The 18,263-nt window shown below is 39.8% G+C and overlaps 1 protein-coding gene across 10 annotated transcripts in view; it reads right to left on the minus strand.

Moving 5' to 3' along the window:
- Positions 1–1,957: 1,957 nt before the first annotated feature.
- The window catches only part of CCDC88A (coiled-coil domain containing 88A), a 215,999-nt gene continuing 199,693 nt past the window's right edge, over positions 1,958–18,263 (minus strand). For 2 of the 10 annotated variants that reach the window (XM_056567799.1, XM_056567797.1), the window contains 7 exons: positions 17,917–18,120; positions 16,363–16,434; positions 14,693–14,773; positions 14,020–14,294; positions 10,926–11,364; positions 5,071–5,168; positions 1,958–3,180 (listed from right to left, as the gene is read on the minus strand). In XM_056567799.1, the coding sequence (XP_056423774.1) occupies positions 5,104–5,168; positions 10,926–11,364; positions 14,020–14,294; positions 14,693–14,773; positions 16,363–16,434; positions 17,917–18,120 (1,136 nt within the window). In that variant the 3' untranslated portion in view covers positions 1,958–3,180; positions 5,071–5,103. The other 8 variants (XM_056567795.1, XM_056567796.1, XM_056567798.1 and 5 more) reach the window with 7 other exon arrangements.

Consider the following 18,263-nt stretch of genomic DNA (forward strand, 5'->3'; position numbering starts at 1 on the left):
TGGTTTAGATGTATTTGGTCCTTGGTCAGTGGCTACACAGCACACTAGAGGTATTCACGCCAGTGCAAAATCCTGGGCAGTCATGTTTACTTGTATGACCAGCAAAGCTGTCCATATAGAAGTGGTTGAATCCATGGTCACTTCAAGTTTCATAAATGCACTTCGACGTTTTTATTACCATCAGAGGGCCCGTGAGGCATATTAGTTGAGACAGAGGCACAGATTTTGTTGGGGCAGTGAAAGAACTTCAAATTCCTTCCAACTTGGACACCACCAATGTGGAAAGATACATAAATAAACAAGGATGCACTTGGACCTTTAATCCACCACATTATTCTCACATGGGCAGCGTCTGGGAAAGGATGATAGGGATAGCAAGGAAAATCTTGCAGGTGGGGAGTACAACAAAGAAGCTTGACCACCTTCTTGGCAGAAGTTTCAGCTATCATGAATGCAAGACCGTTGACTACCCTTTCCAGTGACCCTAAAGATGTGACCATCCTTACTACTGCCATGTTACTTATGCAGAAGACCAACACTCTGAGTGCTCCTCTTTGAGATTTCAATGACAAAGACTTCTACAGATGACAATGGAGGCAGGTGCAAAGTCTTTCTAATTGTTTCTAGGACAGGTGGCGGAAACAGGATATCTACCCTACAATCAAGAAGGAAGTGGCAAACTAACAAGCCGAACATCAGATCTGGAGATGTCGTGCTCACCAGTTGCATCGGAATGAGTGGCCATTGTGCCTCATCACCATCACAAACACATTCCCAAGCAAAGCTGATATCAAAGTGTGGAAGCTTGGCGAGTGCAAGTTATTCCTCAGGCCAGTGGCGGAACTTGTTTTTTTGTTTTCACCTGATCTACCTAGTAGTGGTGTCAGTTGACGCCAGGCAGGGAGTGTTCTGCCCAGAAGGTTTGAGAAGCATTTACAATTTGCTTTCTGCCTCACTATATCTGAGAGTTCATTAGTGTGGTTATAGTACCATCTAGTAGTGTTAAGTTGTATTACACCTTGTTTTTCTTGATATAAGAATTCTGCCTTGTGGGTGGTGCTATGCATTGTGGGCTGTTGCAAGGCATTTTGGGAAGGGGGCAGTCCTAAGTGTCCTGGACACAAGACCAGAGCTGCTCTACAGCTCTACCTTCTAAAACTCCACCATCTGTGTAACAGCATATCTGGTGAGTCACTTACCTCTGTTACTAGGGCATTATAGTATCCAGAGCTGTGCAACTATTTGTATTACTACTCAGGGAGTTAACTGTGTAGATGTTAGACTGTTAGCTAGCCATGCAATCCTATGTATAGGCAGCAATTTTGCCATGTGCTTCACTGTTATGTAATGTATGATACATGCAGTTGTTATACTTATACATATTGTTTGTATTCTTATAGTTTTACCACTTATTACAACCTGTTGACCAAGAAACCTGTTGAACTACAGAACAGTCCTCTTATTTGGACAGGGATGGTTTAGGGTGCATGCACACCACGTTTTTGCTATACAGTTCCGGTATACGGTTTCAAGTTAAAAACCGTATGGAACTGTATAGAAACCGTATGCATTGACTTAACATTGTAACCCGTATGTCAAACGCATCATCCAGTTTAGTCCATTTTGCGTCTTATATGGTTTTGTCAGGTTTTTTTACCCGTACCCAAAACCGTAGTCTACCACGTTTTTTGGTCTGGGTGGAAAACTGTATTAAACCATATACTTTTTTTTTTTTTAACAGGCAACCTGATGAAACTCCATGGTGGAGTGAAACGTCTGTAGTTGTGAAGCCCGGTCTCCGGGGTCTGCTTCTGACCATGCTGCTGTATTTGCACGTATGAAAAATTCAGTTCATCTTTTACCGAAGCCTGGTGAGTGCCTCCCGTTACTTTCTCTTTCACGTAAAAATCATGAAACAACCATAATGAACAAAAATCACATACAAGGCAAATGTATAAGAAAATGGTTTAATAACACAGAACGAGAAAACGGAAACATCCCATGTGTGTTAATCGTTGTTAAGTTGCATAAAAGAATAATAGATAAATACAAGTGAAAATAATCATATTAAGACAATAGTTTAAATTAAGAAGGAGGGAGGAGTCATTGTTGCCACCAAAACAAAACAAAAAATGTACTGAAAAGTTCAACACATATCCAAAATTACAATCACGCTTACCCCTTCACTGAAAAGGAGCCCACTAATGCCAGGCCCCTCTCAGCAAAAACTCACCAGATTAAAATATGGCATTGCCAATATATATAAAAAAAAAAGGATTCCAAAATTGATATTTGCCAAGACGGTTCACTATCTGCTGATTAGGAAATGGGGCTGTCAGACAAACATACATAATAATCCATTTGTTCATCCTCTGTTTTCAGTGCAGTAACATCGTCCACCAGCTATGTCCAAAGAACTACAGGAATAAAAACACAATACTATCTTGTTACGCAGTATTTAAAGCGCTTTTTAATGATACTACCAGGCGATGGGTGCCAATACCATGGCACTGTAGGGCAGCCCTCTTGATGGGAGTCAGAATGAAAAAGGTTCCACAATATTATTAGCACAGTGCCCATATATAGGGGGTATGCTACAGCTTTGAAAACAAATAAAAGTGCTGAGTATCTCAAAGTGTGGGTGCATCTGTGGTGGTATTTGGCACACAAACTTTGTATTGGGCATATCGACCACACTAAAGAATGCTCGGAAGATGCATTGCCATGCAATAAATGGGAATCACATGAGGCAGTGATTAAGTCAGCAAAGCTCGGATTTTGCAAGAAAAAAAAGCTCCATATTCATCCCTTAATCAAAGCGGAATTGGTGCAATGTTAAGTGTGACTCAAGGCGCAGAAGACATTGGGTTCATTCACAAGTACAGTTTATTTCCATGAGTGCTTGCAGCTCCATCCTGTGCAGGGCAGTAGAATGTTACCACAGTGCAAAGTGCAGAAAAGTCTTATTACTCCTCTAGGAATTGTGTTTTTGTTTTTTTATTTTTTTCATTTCACTCCAACAAAACTCCTTGATTCAAGGAAAGGATGTGTCGGTCATTTCCAGCTCTACTGCTGAACGCTTGCTACTACATGTTCTGATTAGAGAATTTCCACGATGAATGGTCTTGTGACTTCAAAAATGAAAACTTCGCAAAGATAAACTGAAGGACACTTTTCGCTCTGTTTATAGTTCAAAGCACAGAAGAGAAGAGAGAAAAAATAAGAAGAGCAAAGGATTGATACAGATAGGATACATCTTAGAAAGTGGAAGACAGGAAAGGGATAGGACACAGGCTAAACTACTAAAACATGGTTGTAGAAGAGCTTCATAACATATATGGGGATTAAAGTGAATATTCTAGAAAAATGGGGGAGATTTATCAAAACCTGTGTAGAGGAAGAGAGGTGCACTTGCCCATCAGATTGCTTCTTTCATTTTTAAAAAGACCTGTGAAAAATGAAAGAAGTGATCTGATTGGTTGCTATGGGCAACTGCACCACTCTTCCTCTACACTGGTTTTGATAAATCTCCCCCAAGATATACAAAATTACTAATACTGAAATAGTGGTGTGCTTCTCTTTTAGGTATTTCCTAAGAAGAGAATTAAAAACAAATTAAAACCTGGTTAGGCTCTAGCCAAGTATACGTGACCTGTGCTTTACTGGTATCAAGGGTTTACATGCTTATCTACATAGAAACATAGGATGTGTCGGCATATAATAACCTTTCAGCCCATCTAATCTGCCTAATAAATTTACTTAAAGGACCAAACGTACAGTATCCTGCGCAGATTTGATGCGCAGAATTTGATGCAGTGTTCAGTCATGTAGTTTACATTAAAAATCTGCAGCAGAAAATCCTGCACATCAAATCCTAAGCAGGATACTGTACATGTGAATAGACCATAAAGGGGTACTCTGGAGGAAAAAATGTTTTCAAGTCAACTGGTGCCAGAGAGTTGTACAGATTTGTAAGTTACTTCTATTTAAAAATAATCCTTCCAGTATTTATCAGCTGCTGTATACTCCACAAGAAGTTGTGTAGTTCTTTCCAGTCTGACCACAGTGCTCTCTGCTGCCACCTCTGTCCATGTCAGGAACTGCCCAGAGCAGGAGCAAATCCCCATGACGAACCTCTTATGTTCTGGACACTTGGTGTCATGGACAGAGGTGGCAGCAGAGAGCACTGTGGTCAGACTGGAATAAAATACACAACTTCCTCTGGAGCATACAGCAGCTGATAAGTACTGGATGTACTGTATAACTTTCTGGCACCAGTTGATTTTAAAACATTTATTTTCTTCCAGAGTACCCCTTTAAATTAAAGAATGAGAGACTAGCTCAAGCCAAAGAAAATAAGCCCTGTACTGAGAACTATGTCCTTCATTCAGGCACATCTTTTGATACTTGACCTACCACAAAATATTAAAACATAACAACTCCTTCATAACTTATGCTGTCATAGATCTTTATTGCCAAAAACTGAAAAAATCAAGCAGAGGGGAACATAAAAAAATCCTTAATTTTCAAATGAGATTCACTTATTTTTGGCGAAAAATATGAGATTACAGATTCTATAGTTATAAGTGATCTCTAGGAAACCCTATACAGTGATGACAACTTTTCTAGAATCCAAAACTACTTATAAGTTTATAAGTTTTTGTATTTCTAAAAAGTCATGGGGGAGATTTATCAAAACCTGTGCAGAGGAAAAGTTGATGAGTTGCCCAGAGCAACCAATCAGATCACTTCTTTCATTTTTAACAAGACCTCTGCAAAATGAAAGAAGCGATCTGATTAGTTGCTATGGACAACTCAGCAACTTTTCCTCTGGACAGGTTTTGACAAACCTCCCCCATAATCCGTATGGTCATAGAAGAAGGAATTTATAATTTCTTCAGTGAAATTTCAGATATAAATATTAGATGTGCAATAAGGGAGGTATCAAAAAATCATGCAAGCAAGCAGATGATGAAAGGTAAAGCAGAAAGCCACGGCTCATGGTAGTTGGAAACCATTTGTAAATGAGGGTCAAAGGGCCTCATTTACAACATGGGGGAATGAACTCACCACTTGGGATATCACTTGGACTGGGTCACTAACTTAAGGGATTGGTGGCTCCCTAGACCTGCTTTTTGAAAGTCTGATTTCTGGTGCTGCCTCCACATCTGTAGGAGAAAGGTAAGTTTAGTATATGGATGTCTATAAAAAGCACAGACGTTTGCAGTAAGAATAACCTTCAGTCTGCCATATGTCATTGGTCTAGCTGTAATTATTTGCTTTTCAGTGGCTGTAAGGGCTTGCTGTGACTTGTAGTTCAATTTTAGCTACACCCGAGTTTCCTGATGATGATCTGGCAGAGTCACACTATGTGAGGCCACCGCTCAAACATGTTGGAGATCTGTTTCCAACAATTGGATCAATTTTGTTCAGCACCAGTCAGACAACATCAAGCCTTCTATAGATTTAGCCATCTATTTTTGTTTTGGGTCCTTCTAAGAAAGAAGTTCCATATAGCCACTCTCCCCCTTGCCATTTGTTGAAGGTTCTGAACAAGAGACTTTCATCTATCTAGTTTGAGCCATACATAATACAGGATAAGTAATAAGTGGAGGTCTGACTGCTGGAATTCCCAACAACCATGAGAATAAGGGACCCAAATTCCTTGTCTGAATGATGGTTATGGGTGTGAACTGACACCCCATTCACTGTCTATGGGCCTGAAGAAGATTGCATAATACAAGCACTCTATTAGTCGGCACAAATTTGGAACCAAAAAGGACATGTTGGAAAGGAGGAGAGTCACTGTAAAAGGTAACCCTGTCACCATATAATTGCTGTCCATTCCACCAGCATTATGTTGAGATAGTTAATATATAGTTTTGTGGGAAAAGATTACTTGTAACTTGATTGAAATAGCAGCTTATTCTGGGCTTAGGAGTGTGGTGGGCTGTCAGTAATTGATTAGGACCACCCACTGGACTCCTTAGCCCAGAATGAACAGAGATTTTAATCAAATAGTTTTTACTGAAGTTCTAATGAAACTTTTCCCAGAAAACTATATGGCTATGTTCACAGGGGCGAATGTCCGCACGGACATTCCCCCGACAGTGGAGCGCCGGTAGAAGATGCTGGCGCTAGGACCACTCAGAAATGCGTTGACTCATAGACGGCAATGCATTTCCGTGTGGACTCCACAAAAAGAATAGACAAGTCTATTCTTTCTGTGGACATTGAAATTTGAACAGTGTGGCAGAATCCCATTGATATCAATAGGACTCTGCTGCTGCAGAATGACTGTGTGGAATTCTAATGCCGAATTCCTTGCGGAAATTCCATTGTGTGAACATAGCCTATATCAGACTGCTTAGGTTCTGCTACTTTATGACATGACGATGATGGCAGATCAGCTTGTGCCACATGACAGTTTCCCTGTGAGCTAAAAGACAGTTTATTAATGTGTTGTCATATACGATAATTGGGTCGAATTTTTCTATGTATTTTAGTTTTAGCATTAATATATAAAAAATATGATGTTTTGGGCAAAACATCATTTGGGCAGGTCTTTAGGATTTTACTTCTACTGATTTTTTTATGGTTTTCTGCCTTTTTCTATATAGAAAAGCAACAGAGAACAAGAAGAGGTCCAACCTGAGTTTGTTTTAAAGAGTACCTTTCATCCAAAAAACTTTTTATATGTTAAAGATGAATGCCTAATTAATCACTTTCAAATAGGTTGTATTTTCAATTTTAAAAACTCGTTCACTAGGGGTCTCCCTAGCAGTCCTGGCCGCAAGTTTTTGTATTGATTTCAGACTCCTGGCATGAGTCCAAAATCACAGACTGCAGCCAGGACACAGGCGTGCTCAGCGCAGCTCCCCGCCTGTCAATCAGACAGGAGGTAGTGAGCGCTGTGCTTGTACCTCAGCAGGGTGCACTCCTGACTTGGCCCCGAGTCAGTGGTGCGCTGCTCTTCTAATAGGAAACTTCGGTTCTGCCTTTGCAAATCTGCATAAGTCTGATCTAGGTCTTCAATTCCCATCAGATGGCGCCTGCCAGGCCACGCCCCCTCCCTCCCCTCGCACACGGCAGGAGAATGAGCAGCAGGACAGGGAGAAAAAAAAGGTATTTTTAGGGGGTTTTAATACTAGATAAAGACAGGGATCGAGTCAGTGGGAGTCAGGGACAGATGGGGGGGGGGATTAGGGAGAGTTTAGATGATGATAGGTACTCTTTAAGCTCAGTATTCCATAGAGTTTGCCTCTTATTTAAGAATATTGGGGGAGATGTAGCAAAACCTGTTGACCAGTTGGCCATAGCAACCAGATTGCTTCTTATATTTTTTGAAACGGCCTCAACAAAATAAAAGAAGCAATCTGATTGGTTGCTATCGGCAACTGGTCAACTTTGCCTCTGCACAGGTTTTAATAAATCTCCCCCATAGTGCACATTGCCTTATTGGAGAGAATGGCCCATTGTTTGAATGGTGCACCAATAATAATAAATAAGTCCCAATTGTCTCTATTATCCAGTTAAAACTTCCACTCTCAGTATTGGAACGTTTTGTTAAATAAATATAAGATATACTACACACGGTAAATCTGAGCCATTTGTTTTGCCGGTTGCTGGATGGATTTTGCTGAATGGTATATTTATATGATGAATTAGCAGAAGACTACATGCAGCAAAGCCTTTGCAATGATCTGATATATCTGGGTGATGGCTAAAATCAAATGGATTCAGGCACGTTTTATGAGTCGGCGGCAATGACTACTTGCATTAAGCCATGATTCTTTGCCCCTTGAACTGCAAGTCCCAGTATTTCCTCACAGCCTCAAATTAAGCAATGTTAAATATGCTGTTGCAATATAAAACCCACATGTACATACATTATAAGGTATTCATGTAAATGCTTGTATTAAATCATGGTATGGATAATGTTAATAAATGAAACCAATGGCAAACAATCATATGCATTGGTTGTAATGTAATATTTCTTCTGTTATCAAGACCATGGGGGAGATTTATCGAAACCTGTGCAGAGGAAGAGCGGTGCAGTTGCCCATAGCAACCAATCAGCTCACTTCTTTCATTTTTAAAGAGGCCTGTGAAAAATTAAAGAAGCAATCTGATTAGTTGCTATGGGCAACTGCACCAGTCTGTCTCTACACAGGTTTTGATAAATCTTCCCCCATATGTCTATGTAAGAAAACAATAAGCAGTATACATGTATTGTGTACAGCAGCCACATGCATTTCTCTTAGACATTCTTTTACAATATCATGCATTTGTCATTTATCAGCTAGATGTGTGTTAGAATGAATTCTCCTTTCAAGCTGAAGCAAAGAGACAGGTCATACATGTTACACGTCAGACAATTTACACAGAACAACTCAAAACTTATAATACTCAGTTGTTGTCTTCAGAAAGAAGTGTAAGGCTAGGATTACATATGTCGAGTGTCCGGCATACGTGAACCCACCCTAGATCTCAACGCAACAGATGCCACAACTGATGCATGTTGTCTAGGGTGGGTTCACATATGCCGGACACTGGACATATGTAATCCTAGCCTTACACCTCATAGCATCCGGCGTCCATTGTTTCTGAACACTGGACGGGGGAACATAGCAAGATGCAGTCTCCTCTCCGGAGCCGGTCTGGTGAGTCCAATCATCTGACATCCAAACTAAGATGCAAGATGAATGTAAATTGTCCCATTCAAACGAAAAGGGTCAGTTTTAGCATCAGTTTCCCTCTGGCACATTTTCTACAGCACCGGAGGGAAAAGATGCTGGATGCTGGACATATGTAAAGATGGCCTTATAGACCACTCTATAGTTGGGAGAAAATTACTCCTGAAAAGGATTGCTATAGAGTTTACACTTTCTTGAATATCTAAATATGTAGTGTGCTACAGAGGAAACATAGGAATAATACAGTGCAACTGAAAAGTCTTCAGAGCCTTTAACTTTTTTTCATGTTGAGGCCGTGTGCTAAAAAAAATTAAGAAAATCTATTTTGACCCCATGATTTGGAAAGAAAGCCCTGTCTATATAAGGTCTCACAACTGACAATGTATATCAGAGCAATAACAAAACCAGGAGGAGAAATAACTGCCTGTAGAGCTCAGAGACCGAATTGTGTGGAGGTACAGATCTGGAGAAGGGTACAAAAAATATTTTGGTATCACTGAAAGTTCCCAAGACGACAAAGGCCTCCATAATTTTTCACTGGAAAAGTTTGGAACAACCAGGACTCTATCTAGATCTGACTGCCCCACCAAGCTAAGTAATCAGGGGAGAAGGGCCTTGAATTGAAATATGATCAAGAAACTGTCTGAAACTGAATTTTTGCCTTAATTCTTAACATTATGTCCTTTTAGCTGGGAAAAGAAGACTGGTCAGAGTTGAGGGAAGCTGAATAGAATAAAGTACAGAGATATATTCTTAATGAAAATCTGACCCAGAGCGCCCATAGCAACCAATCAGATTGCTTCTTTCAATTAAAATAAAGACCTCTGAAAAATCAAAGAAGAAATCTGATTGGTTGCTGTGGGCAACTGTTCCACTCTTCCTCTACACAGATTTTGAGAAATCTCCCCAATTGACCCTAAGCACACAGCCAAAACAATACAGGAGGAACTTAGAAACAACTCTGTAAATGTCCTTAAGTAGCCCAGCCACAGTCCTAAACTGAACCCAATGAAACATCTCTGAAGAGAGATGGTGCATCGGTCCATCCAACCTGACAGAACTTAAAAGTATCCTCCAAGAAGAATGGCAGAAAATCCCCAAATCCAGGTGTAAACCTTGTGGCCTCATCCCCAAACTCCCCTTTGAATAGGGGATACATTTTTCAACGTGATACTTCTCCTTTAAGGTGGTATAAAATAGACTGAAATGACAAGAAATTTTGTCTAAAATGGTAAAGAGCCAAAAGCCTTTGCTTGTTACCTGTGGCCCCACCTTCTATAAAACCGGCTCTGATGTTATATCTACAAGAGGTTGTAGCATGCACCAGTCCTAACATGCATTTACTTACACACAATACAAGGGTACTGACAGACCAGTGGTACTCAACATGTCATTGTAGTCACACTTTCCGCATTGTAATACCAGTATATTGTTTATTGCTTTTACATAGATTCTAGTAAGCTCTAATGAAATTGAAGAACTTCTAAGTACAGTTACTTCCTAAAATAAACGTCCCCACTTGATTATACTTTTGTTGCATATTAGCTATGTAGTAAATAAAGTTATATCATATCTTACAAAAATACCATTTGTTCAAAAAAAATCTCAAAATAAATTTATTTAGCATAAAAATCAACCTGGTAAAATGACAAAATTGAGGTAGATACCATATACCTAGTGTTCTCGCTATTATAATATCTGAATACAAATAAGTTGAGTATCACTATCTGTCACACACACACCAATGACATTTAATAGCCATGTTGTTCCATGCAGTAAAGGTCTTTGTGTTCCACATATATATATACTGATGAATAGGTCTTCTTCACACGCAGCCATACTCATACCAAATACTTTGATTATCTTCAGAAACAAGTGAAGACGTCTCAGCGTCATTTCTCTCTAAACATTGGGAAGAATGATCACATCTACTCAATGCACCATTTACATTGTGTATTTTTGTCTCGCTGCAATCTAGTCTTTCAGTAGAAAATGCAATTGTTCTGTCTCCTGGTGGACCACTAATGCTACTTACCAAATCTGGGTTCAGGGAAAGGTATGGGAAAGGCATGCACGGTGATGTATAACACAAACTAACTGTATTATCTGTATTTTTACTATAGTGAACTAAATCACACCCAGAGCAACAGTGAAGACCATCATCAACTAGACGAGGAGGGGGTCTGTGGGTGGGCGTAGTAGGACACTGCTTGACTGCACGGTACTCACTCAATAACGATGGGGCATCTTCCTTTGTAGGTGATGGATCAACTGATACAGGTGACCTATTGTCTTTGGATAAAAAATCATGTATACTTGTCCTTCGAGTGGTACCCTCAGCAGTGGAAATGACGCTGCTAGCACGAGGTAAGGTGGCATATTGCTTGGCATCTTTTGTTTGCTGTTGTTGACACACAGTCCCTTGACCTGTGGCAGAATCTCCACCTGATGACTGAACATTGATCACTGTAGGGAATGGAAATCTTGTATTTTCCTCAGCTTTCGCAGAGCTGGGCTGTACAATCAGTTCCGGTTTTGCAGTCTTTCTGTCGGTCAATGATAGTGCAGGAGACAGCTGAGATGGGGATTGTAATCCTGCTAATTCACTAGAGCTAGATAAGCTTCTGATGACTTCATCTAATAGGTCTTCCTGGCTTCCAGACCGAATCTAAAAGAAAAAAAAAACAGATTATATTTTAATTGGAAAAGTTCAAGTCATGGAAAACTACACAGTATAAAAAAAACAATAAATACACTAAAGGCTGGTGGGAGTTATGTGTAATGACCCTGGATTTTTACTGGTTAATTGTAATGTCATTTTACTGCATCAGAATAAACCTGTACTCAATAGGGAAAGCCGTTCTTATTACCCTAGGAATAATGTAGACCAAATAGTGGAAAGAGTTGTCAACATTTTTGCTTAGAATTTGTCTGAAAAAAAAAGCTGAAAGAAGCTTTACCTTGGCCTTGGATAACCATTCCTGGTACAAGAGATAGTCATAGATCAAAGCTAAAGAGAAATTACTGATCAATTGATTTAACCCCTTAAGGGCCAAGCCCATTTTTATTTTTGCATTTTTATTTTTTTCCTTCTCGCCTTCTAAAAATCATAACTCTTTTATATTTCCATCCACAGACCATATGAAGGCTTATTTTTTTACTTTTTATGGTGAAATGAGTGATGTCATTACAATGTATGGTGGACCAAAAAAAATATATTATTTATGTGGGGAAATTGAAAATAAAACCGCAATTTAGCAAATTTTGGAAGGTTTTGTTTTTATTCTGTACACTTTAGGGTATAAATGACATGTTTCCTTTATTCTGTGGGTCAATACGATTAAAATGATACCCATGTTATATGCTTTTCTATAATTGTACTGCTTTAAATAAAATCTCAAACTTTTTAAATAAGATTAGTATGTTTAAAATTGCCCTACTTTAACCACCTATAACTTTCTCATTTTTCCGTATACGGGAATTTATGAGGGCTAATTTTTTGTGCCGTGATCTGTAGTTTTTATTGACACAACATTTGTATATATTTAACTTTTTAATCACTTTTTATTTATTTTGTGACAAAAAAAGCAGCAATTTTGGATTTTTTTTTACATTCACCATACGGGATAATTAATATTATATTTTGATAGTGCGGACATATACGCATGTGGGCAACCAATCGTCCATTTAAAGCACCATCACTGATGTCCACAATTACTGGCAGGTCCTTGGCTGCTTATAGCAGCTAGGACCTGCCATGCATGATGCGAGCACCGGTTCAGTGCTCGAGTCATGTACAGGACGTAAATGTACGTCCTGGTGCATTAAGTACCACCGCATCAGGACGTATATTGAAGTCTGTGGTCGTTAAGGGGGTTAAATAGGTCCCCATTCTATGGACTCAATCACAATATGGCTCTCTACAACCTCTGAGTTTTATGAATCTGTAAAGGTTACATAGTCAAAGATCTAACACAATTTCCTCCAATATAGGCAGAATCAGAGAGGCGCTTGAAACCAAGGTGAGGGTAAAACTTCTACTTTGTTCCCATAATGCAACGCGTTTCGCGGTGGTTCCGCTTCATCAGGCATGATGCCTGATGAAGCGGAACCGCCGCGAAACGCGTTGCATTATGGGAACAAAGTAGAAGTTTTACCCTCACCTTGGTTTCAAGAGCCTCTCTGACTCTGCCTATATTGGAGGAAATTGTGTTGGATCTTTGTCTGTGAAAGGTGGAGTGGCTGGTGGAACTTCATACTATATGCATTCTGATCCATGGTTATACTTGGACGCAGTACAACCCTTCTTGGTAAGTGCAAATTCACATTCTGCGTTACCCATATACCTTGCGATATCACACTACGGAGCGCATCCTGCTGTGTTTTTTTATTCAAGGTTACATAGTGACACAGTTCATAAGACTGAAAAAAGAAAAGTTCAACCTGTATCCCTATTGTGTCCCTACTTTGTTGATCTAGAGGAATGTAAAAAAAAAAACAACAACATTACAAGGCGTATACCAATTGCCCCATACAAGGGGGAAAAATACCATGAGCACTTCCTCTGGCAGAAATTTCCATGGTCTCACTGCTGTTATAGTAAAGAATCCCTATCTGTGCTGGTGTCAAAACCTTCTTTTCTCTAGGCATAGAGGATGCCCCTTGTTATTGATACATTCTTAGGTATAGATAGGTCATGGGAGAGATCTCTGTGTGGTCTGACTAGTGATTTGTACAGCGGTAGAATTATTTCCTTGTTGTGTCCATCTATAACCCCTTTTGTTGCACCACATGATTTTATTTGCCTTGGCAGCAGCTGTCTGACACTGGTTGACAACCTGATGACTATGAGGTGTATTAGACTCTATGTATTTCTGTATGCCTTCAATTTCATACAAAGCCATGCAATTGGATGCAATATTGGGAGGTATTTTGACCTAGAAGTATTGCACCATACTTGAATACAAGGAGTGCCTAAATCATTGTAGTAAAAAGCATTTATACAGCCTCAATGTACTTGTCTCTTGTCGGCCTTGTTGTATTTTGTAGAAACAGCTCACAAATAAAATAAGGCATAGATTTAGGAAAGGATGAACAAGAGGAGGCACATTTGCTTAAAAAAAAAAAAAAGCTTTATATGCCCATCCGGAGATGGAAGTGAAATCTGCCATGGACCTAGACACATGCCTGACGTAATGTTTGTGAATCCTAAAGTCTGTTTTGGACATGTGGCATTGTGTCCATACTCATTGTTAGAGACACTGCTTCTATAAACATGTCTCCTACGGAGAGTTCTATTTTTTAAATTAATTTACCAACTCACCTGACTCACTGTCAACTTGTTACTTTCTTGTAAAAACTGTTTAAGGGATACCATTTCACTACCCGGTGATCCAAGTCTCTTCTTAGACTGGGCCAAGCTTTCCATTCCATCACAGGATTTCAGTCTAAGCATGGGGCTGGATGCAGCACTTTTTTTCAAGCGATAACCATAATACTGAACTGGACTACTACTGTTGGACCATACTTCATTATCATGTTGCTGGTTGAAGTCCCCACTGCTGTGGCTTTGAGATCTACTCTGACTAGTCACTGGACCTAAGATGAAAAAATTAGTGGACATTACCATAAGGCTTTAAGATTGTAGGTGCATAGTATCATGTTTGGTACAATCAAAACTTTTCAACCAATTTTTTCTCAAATTATTTTGTGCCCCCATTTTAAATTTAGACCTGGTTACAGACAACAAACAAAGTTGTTGTTGATTCTGCAGTCATATTTGCAATCATCTCTTCCCTACCTAATCAATATATATCAAATACTTGAGGGACAGATTGAAATTAGACACATAGGTCTGCCTAGGAGTTGTACCCACAAATTAATTAGCCAAAAGGGGTAATTTTTAATGCTTTGGAGCAAAAAATATGGTTACAAAGGTGGACACAGCCCTTAATAAATAAAATAGTAAAAAACAAATTAAAATCAACATAGCATACCTGTCACTTCATGAAGTGAAGCATTATTATTACTATTACTATAGGATGTCCTGCCACTATCAAGACTGGCTGGCCTGGGAGCTAGATGAAAGATTGAGACAATGGTAACAGACATTTAGCAGACGACATACAATCTCAGCATTCTAATTAGAGAATGCAATGGAGTCATGCACTACTTCACAGGCTCAGCATGCCCGCTGCCAGCAGAACAAGGACAGAAAGCCAGAATTCATTACAGAAAGCCCTGGAGAGCACTTTTAAAAGGGGAGATGGAAGGAGAGGTGGATGGGTTTAATGTACAGTAAGTACTACAGAATGAAAACAGGAGAAACAACACGGAAAAAACAATTAGATACAACACACAGTTTCATTCAAACTATTCAGAATGATCTTTTTGTAATATTACTTATTGTTTAGATGATATGGAAATACTTGGATTACCCATAAAAAAAATATTCTTATGCATCTTTTCTTAGAATTCCATATTGTGCTTTCCCTTTGTTATTCCTACTAGAAATTTAAAATGTTGGGTGTTATCATTTCCCTTGTCAATAAAGATCCTTTTAAATGGGCTGACCCCAATATCGAGCCTGACGAAGGCTTGGTAAACTAGCACCAATCAATGAGATTGGCACTCATTTGCAAAGTCTTTACCAGGCTCGATCAATCGTGTGGCCCTTAAAGGGGTATTCTGGGCAAAAACACCTTATCCCCTATCCAAAGGATAGGGGATATGATGTCTGATCATGGGGGGCCCGCTGCTGGGAACCCACCCCCACGTGATCTCCCTGCAGCACCCGTATTCTATGCAGGGCTGCGTCTCTGGGGACGTGACGTCACGCCATGCCCCCTCCATTCATGTCTATGGGAGAGGGAGCCCCCTCCCATAGACATGAATGGAGGGGGCGTGGCGTGGCGTCACATCACCAGTCCAGGAAACCCGGAGGTTTCCGAAACTGGAGACGCAACCCCGCATAGAATGCGGGTGCTGCATGGAGATCACGGGGGGTCCCCCACGATCAGACATCTTATCCCCTATCCATCGGATAGGGGATAAAATGTTTTTGCCTGAAATACCCCTTTAAAATGTATCACCTATTTACACAGGGTGATTCATTGGTTGATCACTGGCCCTATCACGCGGGCTGATTATTAGGAAATCAGGAAATTAGGAATGCTCATTCAGCTGATAACCGGCCTGTGTAAAATAGCCTTTAGGAGAGTCTCTACATAATGCCCTGTCAGGTCAGTGCTGACATTTGTCATGCTATTTAGGGGCACATTCTAGTGAAAATGGGAATAGAAAATTCCAGTTCTCAATGTTTCCATACATTTTTCAGAAGGGAGAAAAAATGAATGCAATAATGCAGAGTTGTAAGAAAAAGATGCACCAAAATTGTTATTTCATGGCAAATATAAGTATTTACTTTTGCATTGTGAAGTTGCTAACAGAACTGTCATAAGGACCATCTTAGCACTTGTGCGCGTGTGGGTACATGTGCATACACACTTTAAAACCGGTAAATAGATTTAATAAAAAGGCAATCTGACATGCTTTTATGCTGAAAAAACGTAAGATTTTAGCTGATTAACCAATAGAATAAGTGTATAAGTAACATTATGCCCCATTAGTAGATCATGCATAAAAGTTTGCAAAACAAAATAGTTACCTAGACCTGCAGTTGTCATATATGAATCATCATGGACACCTTGACCACTGATATCCTCATAGGATGCACCATCTAGAAGACAAAAAGTGCAAAGAACCATGTTAGGCAAGATGGAAACTGTTGGAAATGGTTAACGGAAAGGGTTAGGAAATATTGCCTGAAGATTCTTACAAAACCTACAACCATATAAAACACAGACTCTGGGGGAGACTTACCAAAACCTGTCCAGAGGAAAAGTTACTGAGTTGCCCATAGCAACCAATTGGATCGCTTCTTTAATTTTTCACATGCCTTTTAAAAAAAATGAAAGAAACAAATCTGATTGGTTGGTATGGGCAACTAAGCAACTTAACTTTGGACAAGTTTTGATAAATCTCCCCCAGAGTCTCCTATCCTTCAAACTGTATCAAAGCCTGTGGAGTGCATCTTGCTTTAAGGTTGAAATTCCTCCTTTACAGGAATGAAAAATCTATTTAGGAAAACAAGCAGAAAGTTACTGAAACAAAATATGTTTATGAGGCTGTCTTACATGAAATTAGTTGTATAAGAGTAAAACCATGAGATTACAAAAACTCTAACCTGGTGATGGTTGTATTGTCCACATTGTCATGGACCCAAGCAGACTAGACAGTTGTCGGTAGACAGATGCCTAATGTAAAGCATATGGGCAAGAAAGTAACAAAGCCCCTCATCCACCATGCGCTAAATGTTGGTGTCCTATTAGGCTATTCAATTATTTTGTTTTTTTGTTATTTTTTGTTATTTTGGTGCTTATTTTGGTTGGTACTTTTACCAAAACCAGAAGTGGAAGTGACAGAGAGAAAAAAAACTATAATGAAAAGATTTACACCTTTTTCTGCGTTTTGGGCCCAATCCTGGTTTTGTTTAAAATACTTACCAAGCTAAGGTTTAAAGGAAATCTGGCATCAGTGTCACCTACACTAACCGGTACCGACAGGTAGTGCAGGTGACACTGATGACAACGGTACTTACCTTGTCCCCTTCCGTGCTTCATTCTCCAGCAATCCTCTTCGGTATCTTCTGCTCTGGGCCCAACTTGGAGCTTAGTGACGTCACTGCTGCTGTTTGCTAGCAGCGCGACCCAGCAGAAAACAGCTAAAGTGACGTCACTAAGCTCTGCCCATGCTCCAAGTCAGGCCCTGAGCTGAAGATACAGAAGAGGATTGCCGGAGAACCACAGCACGGAACGGGACAAGGTAAGTACCGTTGTCATCAGTGTCACCTGCACTACCAGTCTGTATGGACAGGTTAGTGCAGGTGACATTGATGACAGATTTCCTTTAAATTAAACAGGATGCGTTTTGGTGGTAGCCGGAACGCGTCCTGTTAAATTTGAAGGAAATACAATAAAGCTCCTTATTCCGTAATATACTTAGTGAGTCATGGGACTTTATCTACACTATAATACTATACAACTACCACAGTGGGTTAATTTGGCAAGGGCATACGATAAGTCTGTTGACCTCAATAGTTCCTTAACCCATTTTTTTACTGATTATGGACAGACATAACCAAAAAGACATTTTTTTATACCTTTACTCTTAATAATCTGCTTGGTTCTGAAGCTCCCGGACTGGCTGGCTGTTGAAAAGTTGATCGCTGTGGTGGAGAAGGCCATAGTTCCCAAATCTTTCCTCCTTTTGCCGGTAGGAATTTCATCAGGACCTTCCAGATTCTCAGCACTACCTGTCCACTGTCCACCTGCCAGGACCATGGACTGGACCAGGTCATTCATGGCTGGGATGCAAATGAAAGCAAATGAATCGGCGTGATACTACTCATGCCATCTTTAGCTAGTTTAGTTATGAAAGCCATTCAAAGCATTAAAAGCATATTGCAGGTCAAAACAGCTACAAGTTCACAAAAAGCCAGTTTGGTTA

Source organism: Hyla sarda, chromosome 3 (genome assembly GCF_029499605.1).
Source record: "Hyla sarda isolate aHylSar1 chromosome 3, aHylSar1.hap1, whole genome shotgun sequence".
NCBI classification, from domain to species: Eukaryota; Metazoa; Chordata; class Amphibia; order Anura; family Hylidae; genus Hyla; species Hyla sarda.